General features: G+C 56.1%; 3 protein-coding genes across 8 annotated transcripts; 2 read left to right on the forward strand and 1 right to left on the reverse strand.

Moving 5' to 3' along the window:
• Positions 1–380: 380 nt before the first annotated feature.
• On the reverse strand, positions 381–10396 carry CLP1 (cleavage and polyadenylation factor I subunit 1). 6 transcript variants are annotated; one of them, XM_027562279.1, is made up of 3 exons: positions 9943–10396; positions 2052–2699; positions 381–1446 (listed from the first exon to the last, which is right to left on the reverse strand). In XM_027562279.1, exons 2-3 carry the CDS (start codon positions 2655–2657, stop codon positions 775–777), a joined length of 1278 nt encoding a protein of 425 aa, XP_027418080.1. In that variant the 5' UTR covers positions 2658–2699; positions 9943–10396; the 3' UTR covers positions 381–774. The 6 variants fall into 6 exon arrangements, with proteins under 6 accessions (XP_027418080.1, XP_027418081.1, XP_027418082.1 ...); XM_027562280.1 differs by lacking the exon at positions 9943–10396 and adding an exon at positions 8892–9033; XM_027562281.1 differs by lacking the exon at positions 9943–10396 and adding an exon at positions 3522–4348.
• On the forward strand, positions 7748–10035 carry LOC113906005 (translation initiation factor IF-2-like). The gene is made up of 5 exons (XM_027564030.1): positions 7748–7759; positions 8063–8300; positions 8843–8949; positions 9002–9450; positions 9510–10035. Exons 1-5 carry the CDS (start codon positions 7748–7750, stop codon positions 10033–10035), a joined length of 1332 nt encoding a protein of 443 aa, XP_027419831.1.
• On the forward strand, positions 8250–13031 carry YPEL4 (yippee like 4). The gene is made up of 5 exons (XM_027562282.1): positions 8250–8587; positions 10851–11175; positions 11362–11405; positions 11743–11851; positions 12003–13031. Exons 2-5 carry the CDS (start codon positions 11035–11037, stop codon positions 12090–12092), a joined length of 384 nt encoding a protein of 127 aa, XP_027418083.1. The 5' UTR covers positions 8250–8587; positions 10851–11034; the 3' UTR covers positions 12093–13031.

Raw genomic sequence — 13031 nt, forward strand, 5'->3', positions numbered from 1 at the left:
TTATCACCTGGAAGCTCAAATGTATTTTTTGACTTGGGATCTGATTCCAATTAAACAGACAACAGGACAGAGAGCAGAGAGCTGAGGCTGAGAGAAAACGAGCTATCTCTGGATAATATCCAATCTGAAATCTCACCCCAAGTTTACCACCGTCTGTTTAGTTCCTTATATTAAACCCATCACTGACAACAGATTTAGGATCTATTCACCCAAGTGCAGAGGAAAAGGAAACCCATCATAAATATTCACCTGCTTAGCTCACAGGTGGGCTCTTGGCTTTCTTCTTCTCTAGGCATTCAGTAATACATCATTCCAATAATATTTCTACAATGCTTAGGGGGAAAAAACCCAAGCTTTAAAAAATGATACCAACTCCTGTGCTATGGCAAAAATATTTATTAAAATAGTTTTTTCTTTTTTTCCAAGTATGAACTTTATTGGGAGGAGTCCTTTGAATTCACTCTTTGCAGACAAATGAGATAACAAGTAGTATATGCAGAAGATAAAATGGTAATAAATGAGTCCACGTGGTAGCACAGTGAAAGAAAGGGGGCTTCTCTGGTGGCACCTTCGGTGACCTAAGAAACCTTTGGTTCACAACTGGAAGAGTTAGGTGACCACCACCTGTTTTTAAGAGGTAGAACGTATGCTTTCTGGTAGTCCACCATTTACCCAGCAGCCTGGCCGCAAGAGGTGCTCATCCCTCAGCCCGTATGCCCTTGGTGATGGCCGGAAGGCCTCCAGGCCCCAGGCAGCAAGGCTGCCTGCGGATCGCTACTTAAGATCCATGAACCGGATATCCATGATGAGAAGGAAGTTCTTGGGCAGTGGGCGGGGGGCCGGAGAGAGAACGGTGAACACCTGGTGCTCCAGGTCCACACTGGTCACCACGATGAAGCCCGCCACGCTGGTCTCGGAGAGGTTCTCCTCTGTGCCCTCCGCCGTGCTGACGCTCAGCAGGTGGTGCACCATATCTCGGCCGGGGGTAACAGGCACCAGCTTGAGCTGATTGTCTTCCTGAGACATGCCCAGAGGCAGGCAAGAGTCTGGGATGGTGGGTGCCCCGACTTTGTAGATTTTCACATCTGAAAATTTGACGTTGAAGGCATGGGGATAGAAACAGCCCCGGAACCCATAGAAATACTCACGGATGCGCTCATCCCGGCATTCCCGCCGGAAGTCCTTGGAGCGCTCCACCACACCCCCCGACTTGGGGAGCAGCACCGTGCGGACGAAGTGAGGCAGGTCCCGTTTCAGTTCGTTGTAGAGCCGTTCTTGATCCAGAACCACAACGACATCCACCTCAAAGGCTGAGGCTGCATGGACCAGGGCCTGGTAACCAGAGCCCTTGACCCAGCCACAGGTGTTAATGACACAGCCGCTCACCGAGGCCCTGCGGTTCACTTCACACCTCTGGTTGAACACATCGGCTAAACGAGATGTAATCTGCAGAAGAAAGGGTCCACGTGAGGGAGAAAAGGCACAAAACGAACCCTCGGCCACACGATCCTTCCTTAGCCTAAGTGGTATCAGGTTCAAGAAAAAGGACATTCCTGATGGCGGTGGTTTTAACCACATAACATGGAGTTAGTTTTCATTTTATGTTGTTTTTTCTGTCTCTGGTATTTCATGTCCCAAGTTGAAATGTAATAAATTACTTAAGAATGAAGTGAAGTCGCTCAGTCGTGTCTCACTCTTTGCGACCCCATGGACTGTAGCCTGCCAGCTTCCTCCGTCCATGGGATTCTCCAGGCAAGAGTACTGGAGTGGGTTGCCATGCCCTCCACCAGGGGATCTTCTCAACCCAGGGACTGAACCCGGACCTCCCTCATTGTAGGCAGACGCCTTACCGTCTGAGCCACCAGGGAAGAATAGGACCTACTTAAGAATAGGTCCCTAGAAATGTTTAACCATCTGAGGTTGAACTATTTTTGAAACTGTCTTTTCCAAAACCCATCACCCTGGAAGTGATGGCCACTGAGAGGGGGCAGAGAGTTTTACCTGGCAAACGCCGGCCCCCTCCCTCCAACCGCCTTGCCCTGGGCTCTGACCTTATTATAAAGCTTGATGTTGGTGCCAGGCGTGGTGGAGCCGAAGTGGTACACCAGCGGGGCCTGGATGGAGAACCCCTCCTCAACGTCCGCTGGCCGCTCAATGTACAGGGCCCCCATGGTGCCGGGGATGGACACAGAGCCCTGGCCCACATCCAGCTCCACGTACGTGGGCCGGCGGCCCAAACGCACCGCGTAGTTGAGCAGCAGACGGCACACGGTGGACTTGCCCACGTCCGTGGGGCCCACGACCATCACCCGGGGGCCTCGCTCCTCCTCCTTCTCTGCCTGCCTCCGCATCTGCTCCAAGGCCGTATGCGTGTTGAGATAAAGCAACATTGGGGTATCCTTGGAGACGTAAGCCACCTCGGTGCGGCCACTGAGCTGCAGCGAACAGCCGTGCCAAGTGAAGACAGCCACCTTGGCGCCGGCATCAAAGGTGAACTTCTTGTTTCGGGTCAGCTCTGTGCCGAAGATTTCTGCCATGCCAGCCAGCAGCTCCAACTGAACTGACTGCGACGCCTCCACCTCAAAGCGAAGCTCTGTCTCCCGCTCCAGTTCAAATTTAGTTGTTGGCTTCTTGTCATCATTGGCCTCCTCTCCCATCTTTCCTGTGTGGCTGCTTTGTCTGGAACGCCAAAATCAGATCTAAACAGAAGTTAGGACTCGGTTCAAAATCCTCCAGAGGATGTTTCTCCTTTGCTTTATTCTTCCCCCTTATCTCTCATCACCACCTGTCCCACTATATATCTGATTACTGTCTATCTACCCTTACTAGAAGGTAAGGGTTGGGCATTTTGGTTTGGTGCTGTAACTCCAGTACCTAAAATAGAGCTTGACAACCAAAAGGCACCTCTGTAAAAACACCGAGTGGATAACTAACTCAGACGTCGGCGGAAAAAAAGATACCTACATACTGACAGACTTGATTACAGCACGTTTGTTGCTCCCTTCATCACTATCACTCTTTCGGGTACTCCAGACTTGAAAAAGCTACAGATGCCCAGTCCCTAATCCTTGGGTCAAAAAAAAAGGGAGTCAGCAATCTGGAGGCAGAGCAGAGAATACCCAGTTGGGACTCAGAAGCAAACAGCATCAAGGAAACCGTTCAGCAACCACCAGCAGTGTCTTTTTCACTTAGCTCCTCTCAACCTTTTCCTCCGCTGTCAACTGGAGGCGCTTACAGTTCCCCACACAAAGTTCTGTTCTGGGGATTAACCGGGATGGTCGGAGGGAAAGAAAAATTTTAGTAAACTAGAAAGCGCCGAGGAACAGCAAAGAATTATCTCCGATCTAGATCGCAGCTCCAGGTCTAGCATTCGTCCCAGCCTCCCCAGGCACCGAAATCTGCGCAGGCTCTAAGCAGGCGGCGGCTGCGATCCTGAACTTACTACCTCACCTGTACAGCCACGAGCTCAAACCTCGAAACCAAGAAGACAGGACCTAAGCCCAGAAGAGAGACGGGCTCACCGAGACCCACGCCGAAAACAAGCATTTCCACACTTGCGCAGTGGGGAAGGAGCGGCCGCGCGGGGCCCCCTGGGAGATGTAGTTGTACCAGAGCTGTCGCGAGCGGTCGCGCTCTCGCCGCCGCTCGGCCCTCTGGGACTTGTAGTCAATTTTTTTTGACCGTGACGTCAAAGGTGGGCGGGGCGGCTGCCGTCTTTGTTCGTCAAGCAGCTGGAGAAGGAAGCAGGAGGCGGGGTGGTTACGCCCCCGTGCGCGGCGGGGACTGGCAGCTGAGGGGACGGTGGCCGCTGAGGCGCCGTGGCTGCGGGCCCTCTCCCCGTCGCTCCTGCTCACCTGCGGCCCGAGAAGGGGAAGGGAGGCGGGCAGGGGAGGGGGCTCACCATGTAGGCCCCACAGCCGCCTGGAAGCGGGGCGCGGAGCCCTGTGTGGATACGAGGAGACCTAGGGATAGAGAGAGGTCAGCCAAGCAGCTCATCAGAGACTAACTGAACTGCCATCCCCGTCCTGACACAGCGTTTGACCCCTGGAGAGCATTACAGAGCATTTTACTTAAATAAGAGAATAAAAAATAAATTTCTTCCAGTTACTCTGCAAGGCAGTCATTACCCAACAACCCCTCTCCTGTTAAGCGGAGAGCTTTGCTGGGGACTCTTTCCCTCCCCAAATCTCTGCCGGTTATACAAGGGCAATCATTCACCCCACAAGCAACAGGTTGGGCCACATCTATACGTTCAGACGGTAAAGGTAAAGCATCTCTGCAAGGTGGGAGACCCAGGTTCGATCCCTAGGTCGGGAAGATCCCCTGGAGACGGGAAAGGCTACCCACTCCAGTATTCTGGCCTGGAGAATTCCATGGACAGAGGAGCCTGGAGGGCTGCAGTCCATGGGGTCACAAGAGTTGGACACGACTGAGCGACTTCACTTTCACTTTATACACTTCTGATGCGTTTGGACTTGGGAATATTCTTTGCCACTTGCTTGCTGTGTGACTTTGGGTATATCACAGGTTTAGACCCATGTGTTGTTTGGGTTTTTTTGACTGTATAATAGAGATAACAATTTATCTTCAAGTTGTTTTGAAGCATGAATAGGATAATGCATGCTGCTGCTTCTAAGTTGCTTCAGTCGTGTCCGACTCTGTGCAACCCCATAGGTGACAGCCCACCAGGCTCCTCCGTCCCTGGGATTCTCCAGGCAAGAATACTGGAGTGGGTTGCCATTTCCTTCTCCAAGGATAATGCATATATAGCACTAAACCCAATGCCTGTAACATAGAAAGCATCGGATGTGAGCTCTTAAGGCTTTATTATAGATTGAGGATGAGAGCTATAATGAAGCCATCTGTTTGTAGTTTACATTTTTCAAAGCCCTTTCAGGTGTCCTCTTTCACAGCCACCTGTAAAGTCAGCTTTATTAAATTTCAGGTGAGAGAGGAGACTAAGACAGGTGGAGGGATTTGCCCAAGCTAGTATTCAAACCCTGGAGAAGGCAATGGTACCCCACTCCAGCACTCTTGCCTGGAAAATCCCATGGATGGAGGAGCCTGGTGGGCTGCAGTCCATGGGGTCGCTAAGAGTCGGACATGACTGAGCGACTTCACTTTCACGCATTGGAGAAGGAAATGGCAACCCACTCCAGTGTTCTTGCCTGGAGAATCCCAGGGACGGGGGAGCCTGGTGGGCTACGGTCTATGGGGTCGCACAGAGTCGGACATGACTGAAGCAACTTAGCAGCAGTAGCAGCAGTATTAAAACCCAAGATTTTGGAGTATGAGTTCAGTTATTACATAGTGAATGCATAGTACTAGATGCCACATCGTGCTCTATGGGCTTTAAGGGTATAAATCCATTTAATCCTCACAAGAATCCTGTGAAGGACATGCTGTAACTGTCATCCGTTCGTTAGAGATGAATACTTTCTTCAGTCCAGCTCACAGAGTTAATCCGGGTGGAAAAGCCTAGGAAGATTTTCTGGGTTGCCTTTTTCCAGCTGGCCCCACCTTAGCCCTCACTTTCTAAGAGTGCCATCCTTACTTCTCACGTTTCTCTCTTGGATGCGTGTGTGTGGTGTGCTGAGCTGCTTCAGTCCTGTCTGACTCTTTGCAACTCTATGGACGGTAGCCCGCCAGGCCCCTCTGTCCATGGAATTCTCCAGGCAAGAATACTGCAATAGGTTGCCATGCCCTCCTTCAGGGGATCTTCCCAACCCAGGGATCAAACCCACATCATGGTTCTTTACCACGAGTACCACCTGGGAAGCCCGTCTGTCTCCGATGGTTTGCTTTAATTATTTAATGCACTCACCGTGCAGGTATTAGTTCTCCCGTGAACTACCAGGTATCCTCTAATTGCTCACCATTCTGCAAAAATCCAGTTCTAGGGCTTCCCTTGTGGCTGGTAAAGAATCCGTCTGCAATGCAGGAGACCTGGGTTCAATCCCTGAGTTGAGAAGATCCCCTGGAGAAGGGAACGGCTACCTACTCCAGTATTCTGGCCTAGAAAATTCCATGGACTGTATAGTCCATGGATTGCAATGAGTTGGACATGACTGAGCAACTTTCACACACACAGAAAAAGAGTCCAGTTCTAGTCTTTCATTTGCAAAATCCTCTATGAGCTCATCCTCTCCTGTTCACACGCAGTCCACTTCCCAGATCTGTTTCTTTGCCTCCACATTCTCTCCCTTGAGGCAGTTTCTCCCAGTTATTTCAAGTCATCATTCTTTTTTCTGTTTCTTTCATTTTCCTTGGCCATGCCACGCAGTTCCCCAACCAGGGATAGAACCCATGTCCCCTGCCTTGGGAGTGTGGCGTTTTAACCACTGGACCGCCAGGTAAGTCCCAAGGTCATCTTAATTTGGATATTAAATAGCCATCTCAAGCTGAGTTTAGGGAGAAAAAACCCCTCCCCCTCCTTTAGGGCCTGCTCTCCATTTTGCTTCTTAAACACAGAAAGGCTCAGGGTGCAACATTGAAAGCATCTGTGCTTGCCCACACTCTTTCCTCACGTTCAGTCTTTCACCAAGCACTCCTCTCCTCTCCACCCCACCCTCAGATAACACTGCCCTCACATGCCTTTTTCATTCTCCTCTCCAGCTAAATTCGTGATCATCTTCCTGAGTTCATTTAATTTTTTGCTTCTACACTTTCAAACCTTGCCCTAAAAAACTACTCACTTTCCTTTTTCACACTTCCTTCTATTTTCCTCAACAAATTCTTCCTCCACTTACATTTCCTTCCTCATCTCTGTCCAGATGAGAACATTTCCCTCTTCTTTCTTTACTCAGTGCTACCTGTCAATTCCAAACCTCTGGTAACATCACTCAAGATACCGACTTTGTGTTTTCAGAATCTACCTTAAACTGAAGGATATTCTCGGATGGTTTGCTTTAATTAATTCATTCACCGTGTTGTGTATTAGTTCTCCAAAGAACTACCAGGTATCCTGAAGAAATATTCAGAATTCCTTTCACTTTTCATACCCAGTTAGCATTGCCTCCCATTAACCTCATTTCCCTACCTTAACTTTTCACTCCCCCCTTTACTTGTGAAAAAGTACTTTTTCTGAACGTTCACCTCGGTTAGAAATCTAGGTTTTTACCTTAGAGGGTATGTTCTGTGTCTACATACTTCAGCAACTTGCAGAGGGCAAAAGTTTATGAGAAATATTTTGGCTCACATGAAGTATAACTGGAAACTGACAGAAAAACAGCACGAAAGATGTTAAGTTCTTCATAAGACACAAATTTGGCATGTGCCTCTTGAGCTATCAGAATTTAAGAGTAACTCCACGCGGGGTTGAGGGGTATTCAAGTTGAGAACACTGTTTTGAAATGCCAGTAACTACTGTTTACTAGCTGCCTATCAGGTGCCAAGCTTTTTTTTTTTTTTTTAGATGTTTACATATTATCTCACTTTACTTCACATGTCCCTGTGGTAAACATCAGCTTCATTTAGCAGAAGGAGAAAACAGGGGCACACAAGTTATCAGTAACTGGCCCAGTGGTTCCTGGTAAGTGTATTGGCAGAGCTGCGATTCCAACTCACGTCTCTTCCGAGACCAAAGCCAGACACTTGGACAACGTCTGAAGATATTTGCAACTCAACTACTGTTTTTTGAGCATCTTCTGTAGGCAAAGCTCTGCACTTGGCATTGCAGTCCTGGGATGCAGAGAGGAGTTTCCTTTTTCCCTCAAAGTTTAGAGCCCAGCAGAGAATCTTATGTAACATGGGTGTCTCCGTGCGTGAAGCACAGTTCATTTGGAAGTAGTCGATAAGAGGTTTGCCTGTCAGAGGTCATTTTTGGTTTGTGACTCCTTCGGGGGCGGGTGGAGGGGGGGGGCGGTGTACTGAACCGGAGGCTTTGAGGCTTGGAAGCGCCTGGTACAAGCTTGGGGGCGTCCCATGCCATCCGTGACCATTAAAATGGCTTGCTTTCCCCCGCGTCAGCATCAGAGCTGAAATGGGAAATGTAGCATCTTGACTGAGCGCACGGTGGGTCCTGACTGTGCATCCGGCTCTCAGCCTCTCGTCTTTGGTCCAGCCCCGCCACCCGTACCGCGGGCTCCATCCTTGCCCAGCCCTGTCCTCCCCCCAGCTTCTGGCGGTCTCCTTGGCCACGGGGCCCTCCTCCCCAGCACCCCGGCTCCCCTCCCTGCCCGCCCCTGGCTCGCGCCCCCGCCCCCCGGGCATCGCTGCCCCAGCCCCAGCCCTCGACGCCTGCCCGCTGCCTGCCTCCCAGCCCGCCTCCTGTGTCTCCCAGCCCCGCTCTGACGTGGGAGGTGAGGGGGGTGGGGGCCCGGATGACTCACAGTGTTATGATGCAGTCCCACAACACACAGCTACATTCACCCACAGACCGGGGTACCGGCGGGAGGCCGCCTCTGGCCGCCCCCCCGCCCCCCGCAGCTGGGCCAGTTTGGCAGCCCGGGTCTGGAGCCCCTCACCACCACCCTCCCCGCCCCCCGCCCCTTCCCCACTGAAGGAGCGGAAGGAGCCGCGAAGAGAGCGCAGAGAGATTGAGAGAGAGAGGGGGAGATAGACGGAGATCTCTGGAGCCGGCCTCAAGGTGAGGGGGCAGCCCTTCTCCAAGCACACCTTTCCCCGTCTGTGCGTCTCCCCCTCGGGCTGCGCGTGGCTTTCCTCCCTCGCCAAAGCATTTTCCATCCACCCTTTGTCCTCCCTTCCCCCTCCCCGCCTCATCCCTCTGCGAGCTCTTCCCGGCAACTTTGGCCGCAGCCTCAGGCACCCCTGTTTGATCAAGCAGCCCTGTTTATATTGTTTGGCCGCTGGGGTGCAGACCCCCCCCTCCCCCGCCACCAAGCCCGCCCCGGGAGCCTGCTGCGCGGCTCATCACTGGGACCGTACCGTACCGAGGATGCCAGGCCTTCGGGGGGGCTCGCGGCCTCCGAGCAGATGCGAGCATCCATTGTGAGCAGGTGTCCCCCTCCCTTTTTCCCTTTTCCTTTTTTTCCCCCCTAAGAGGCACGGGATTCGCACCTGGCTCCGCCAGCCTCCGCCTCTGCCGTCAGCGCCGCTTGCTCAGCAACCCCTCCCTCCCACCCCCTCCCCGCGCCTCCCACGGTCCAGCCGCGGCTCACTCGGGGGGCCGTCAGCACCCCGGCGCGCTTCTGCCCCCGTCATTGGCTCCCCTTGCTTCTCCCGGTCATCTGAGATGGGGAGAGAAGTGACCCCGACGCACCCTGCCCCCGCTCCCCCGAGAGGGGCTCTCTGTGCAGCCTCCCCTGGGCGGGATGGGGAAGCAGGGAAGACAGGCGGGGTGAGGCTGGGGGTCCTTGCCCCCTCCCCGGGCCCCGGGAAAGTGGAGGCGGGGGGGGGGGGGGGCGCCAGGTGGAGCTTGCCGCCGGGAACTCACTGGCGGGCAAAGTTGAAGGCAGACGTGTCCAGCGGAGGCTGGCCGGTGTTCTGCTGGTGAGGACCCCAATGTCACCCTGAACTCAGCCCAGGGTGCTCTTCCTGAGTCCCACCAGGGGCCGAGGGCCTGAAACGGCCGATGCCCTCTGCCGGGAGGCTTTGCAGAGAGCCGACCTGGCGGCCCCAGGCAATGCTGGAACAGCTGGGGTGCTGGTGGTCCCCGCGGAGGGCAGGACGGAGCCTGCGCACCCCGGCTCCTCTGCCTACTGTTGCCAGGGCACCCGGCTGGCATCCCCGAAACAGACCGGCGCTAAGCCACACAGAGCCGGCCAGCAGGCTCCACCGAGGAGCGGGCCGAGGCTCCCTGGCTTATCAGGGCCGGCAGAGGACACCTCCCGCCTTATCCCTGCCTCCAGCACCCGCGGCCACTGTGGGGCTGAAGCCTGCGAATCCTCCTCAAGATTCTTAATCAGAACCAGGCAATTCTTTTTATCTCGCGTCACCCAGAGTCCCTGCCCCTGGGAGAAGGGGGAAAGAAACATCCTGTACCTTGTGCCCCCAAACCACGGGGCTGTGACGCTGCCCATCATGAGACACCGCGCCCGCGCCGCAAACACGGCCCGGGACCGCCGGCCTCTCTGACACCGGCCCTACTTGCCATTGGCCCCCGGCGGTCAGACGCGCCCAAAGGGAAGATCATTTCTCTCCTATGCTGCGTGCTTCACTGAGAGCCAAGGCAACAGTCCTAGAGGGCAGTAGAGAGAGACAGACGAGCTCAGAAGCTGAGAAGACAAGCCCAGTGATGCTCCCGGGCCAGAATGAGCGAACCCAAGCGCAGGGCCGGGCAGCAGCCCCGTCCGAGGCCTTCGGTCCCAGCAGAGACGTCCATCAGGCTCTGGGCCCCCGCCCCCCGATAGGACTGGAGTGTGCCTGTCTGCCTACCTGCCCGCGCTCCTTCCCTTTCTCATCACGCTCCTCCCACCCACACAAATCGTGTGCTGGGGCCAATTACCTTGCAAACCGAGGTCACGGGAAGGAAGGACCGGCACGCACCCCCAACTTTTTCAAGGCTTTGAGCCCCAGAGACACAGAGCCTACCAGCGCACGTGGGACGCATCCTCACAAAAGGATGGAAAAGCGAGGGAGGAAGGAGCATTTGCCAGTGACGCGGCTCCCATGGCAGCGGGCCGCTCCCAGTGGAAAATGGTGGAGGCTGGCTCTGGCCCCAGGAGGGCGAGACACCGCCTCCCGGGCTGAGACCCCCCCCCCCCCATCCGCTGCGGGGCCGGCCCGAGCAGACGGTCAGTCCGGGTGGCAGATGCAGTGTGAGCGCGCGCGCGGAGCGGGGCTGCTGCGGATGGGTAAAGCAGGAGTGGAAGTGATCGCAGGCGCCCCGGCTCTTCCGTGCCCCCGGCAGGGCCCCCCGGCTTTCCTGGTGACCCTGCCCTCCTTCCCAGGTGACCTCCATTTCTGCCTGGCTCACGTCTGGGGGGGCCCTGGCCCGGCAGCCCCCCCGCACCGCTCCCGTCCTGAAACACGGCTCTAGCCAACCTGCTCCGCTGCTTCACCTGCGACCGTCTGTGCGGGGGCTGCACGGCGCCTGCGCCCCCCGCCCGCCAGGGCATCGTCCTCCAGCCCGTCATGCCCAGCTGCGACCCTGGCCCGGCCCCCGCCTGCCTCCCCGCCAAGACCTTCCGCAGCTACCTGCCTCGCTGCCACCGCACCTACAGCTGCGTCCACTGCCGTGCACACCTGGCCAAACACGACGAGCTCATCTCCAAGGTAACGCCCCTCCATCACTCCCACCCCCACCCTCGCCCCCCGCATCAGATTCCTCCAAACATCACCCGGGGATGACACCACGAAGCCTGGCCTCCCTCCTCCATGCCCCCGCGGGGGGTTCAGGGAGCGCGTGACCCCCGGGGTCAAGGGTTCCCCGCAGTCACCGCCCGCCCTGTGTCTCCGCAGTCCTTCCAGGGGAGCCATGGCCGAGCCTACCTGTTTAACTCCGTGTGAGTCTACCCCTCTCCCTTGTGCGTGTGTGCGGGTGTGGGTGAATAGCTTTCCTCTCTGAAGAGAGGGGCTGAGCCGACCGAGGAGGGTGCCCTGCGCCCTCTGGGTTTGCCTCTCCTTTGGCGGAAGCCCGGTCTGTTGCTCTTTTGTGGGGAGCCCGGGAGAACTGGGGTGCCAGGCGCTAGACAGCAAGGGGTGGGGTGCTGGAGGCAGGGCTCTCAGCTGGGTGAGTTGCGCTCTCTCCAGAGGCTGGGCCTTCTGGGCTGTTTTGGGGGTGCGCTGACGGAGTGACACACCGCCCCTCCCCCCCGCGTGCTGGGTCCTCCCGTCTCCCAGGGTCAACGTGGGGTGCGGGCCAGCTGAACAGCGCCTCCTGCTCACGGGGCTGCACTCGGTAGCTGATATTTTCTGCGAGAGCTGCAAAACCACCCTGGGCTGGAAATATGTAAGTACTGGGGGGGAGGGCCACCCGTCAGGTGTCTGCCTGACCCAGAGGGAGGCGGGAGCTAGGAGTGGGGGGACCGGGTAGGGGGCGGGCTTACGCTGGCGGCGGTAGGCGGACCCGTCGGCCCACATTGCCGGCCTCCCCCCGCCAGGAGCAGGCTTTTGAGACGAGCCAGAAGTACAAGGAGGGGAAGTACATCATTGAAATGTCGCACATGGTGAAGGACAACGGCTGGGACTGAGGGCTTCCGGCGGCCTCTGCCCTCCCGACGCATGCCCCACCCTCCCACACCTGCCCCCGCCCGGCCGCGCGTCCATACCAGCATGAGCACTGCCCCACCCCTGGGGGGGACCCTGCTCCCGCCGTCCCTCCCCCCGCCGCCACCCCATCACGCCCAGGCCCCCCTGGAATGGGGGTCTGCGGTACCCCAGGGGTGTTGAAGGTTCAGGCGTGGGCAGCAGTCAGGGAGAGGCAGAAACGGAGGGGAAAGGGGTGGCGTGGGGACTTGTCGCCCCCAAGGTTCTGAAAACCGAGGGGCTGGAGGGGCAGAGACGCAGGCTTAGAGGACCCTCGGGAGGAAGCCGTGTTTGCTCCACCTCTGCGAGCGAACAGAGGACCAACCTCGAGTCTTGGCACCGGGAGATCCTAGGCCACAGAATAGCAGGTGAGAAAAGGCTCGAAGTGGAGTGAAATGCTGACCTCAGACGCCGGGAGGTACCGGAGTCTCTTAAGGGTGACGTTTCCCACCCCACCCCCACCCCCCATTTGCAGCAGCCAGGATTCGTGGGGTGGGGGGCGGGCAGAAGAAAAAAAAAGTCCGGAGTCCCAGGCCCTGGGAGATCATCAAAGCATCCCAGGGGTTTGCATTTTACTCCACTTGGCAGTTTACCTTGGCACTGAAGAGGCACTTTCAGTATCTGACCTTTGCCATGGGGTGGGGTCGGGGGATGTCCCCCCTGAACAGCCCCACACCCGGCTGGCACTCTCCAGAGCGAGCAGGGTTGGTGGGCGTCTTCCGGGCCGGCTACTGCTCCCTGGGACCGAGGCCCTCGGAGGGAAGGTGGGGGATCAGTGCCATGAGGCTAGGCGTCCTCGCGGCTGCCACCAGCGAACGAAACTTTTGTATGATATATAAAGTGTTCGGGTCTATTTTTAATAAAAAGGGGAAAGCAACACGTGA

This window comes from Bos indicus x Bos taurus, chromosome 15 (assembly GCF_003369695.1).
Source record: "Bos indicus x Bos taurus breed Angus x Brahman F1 hybrid chromosome 15, Bos_hybrid_MaternalHap_v2.0, whole genome shotgun sequence".
NCBI lineage: Eukaryota > Metazoa > Chordata > Mammalia > Artiodactyla > Bovidae > Bos > Bos indicus x Bos taurus.

What these genes read in the sequence shown, in the direction of transcription:
- CLP1 (XM_027562279.1), bottom strand. Translation starts at nt 2,657, where the DNA reads ATGGGAGAGGAGGCCAATGATGACAAGAAGCCAACAACTAAATTTGAA. An exon ending in ACATCAAGCTTTATAATAAG is followed by an intron (nt 1,447 to 2,051) that starts GTCAGAGCCCAG and finishes TTTCTTCTGCAG; the next exon opens with ATTACATCTCGTTTAGCCGA.
- LOC113906005 (XM_027564030.1), top strand. An exon ending in GCCCCGCTCTGACGTGGGAG is followed by an intron (nt 8,301 to 8,842) that starts GTGAGGGGGGTG and finishes CCCGCCACCAAG; the next exon opens with CCCGCCCCGGGAGCCTGCTG. An exon ending in AGCAGATGCGAGCATCCATT is followed by an intron (nt 8,950 to 9,001) that starts GTGAGCAGGTGT and finishes TTCCCCCCTAAG; the next exon opens with AGGCACGGGATTCGCACCTG.
- YPEL4 (XM_027562282.1), top strand. Translation starts at nt 11,035, where the DNA reads ATGCCCAGCTGCGACCCTGGCCCGGCCCCCGCCTGCCTCCCCGCCAAG. An exon ending in GCCTACCTGTTTAACTCCGT is followed by an intron (nt 11,406 to 11,742) that starts GTGAGTCTACCC and finishes CCCGTCTCCCAG; the next exon opens with GGTCAACGTGGGGTGCGGGC. An exon ending in CCACCCTGGGCTGGAAATAT is followed by an intron (nt 11,852 to 12,002) that starts GTAAGTACTGGG and finishes TCCCCCCGCCAG; the next exon opens with GAGCAGGCTTTTGAGACGAG.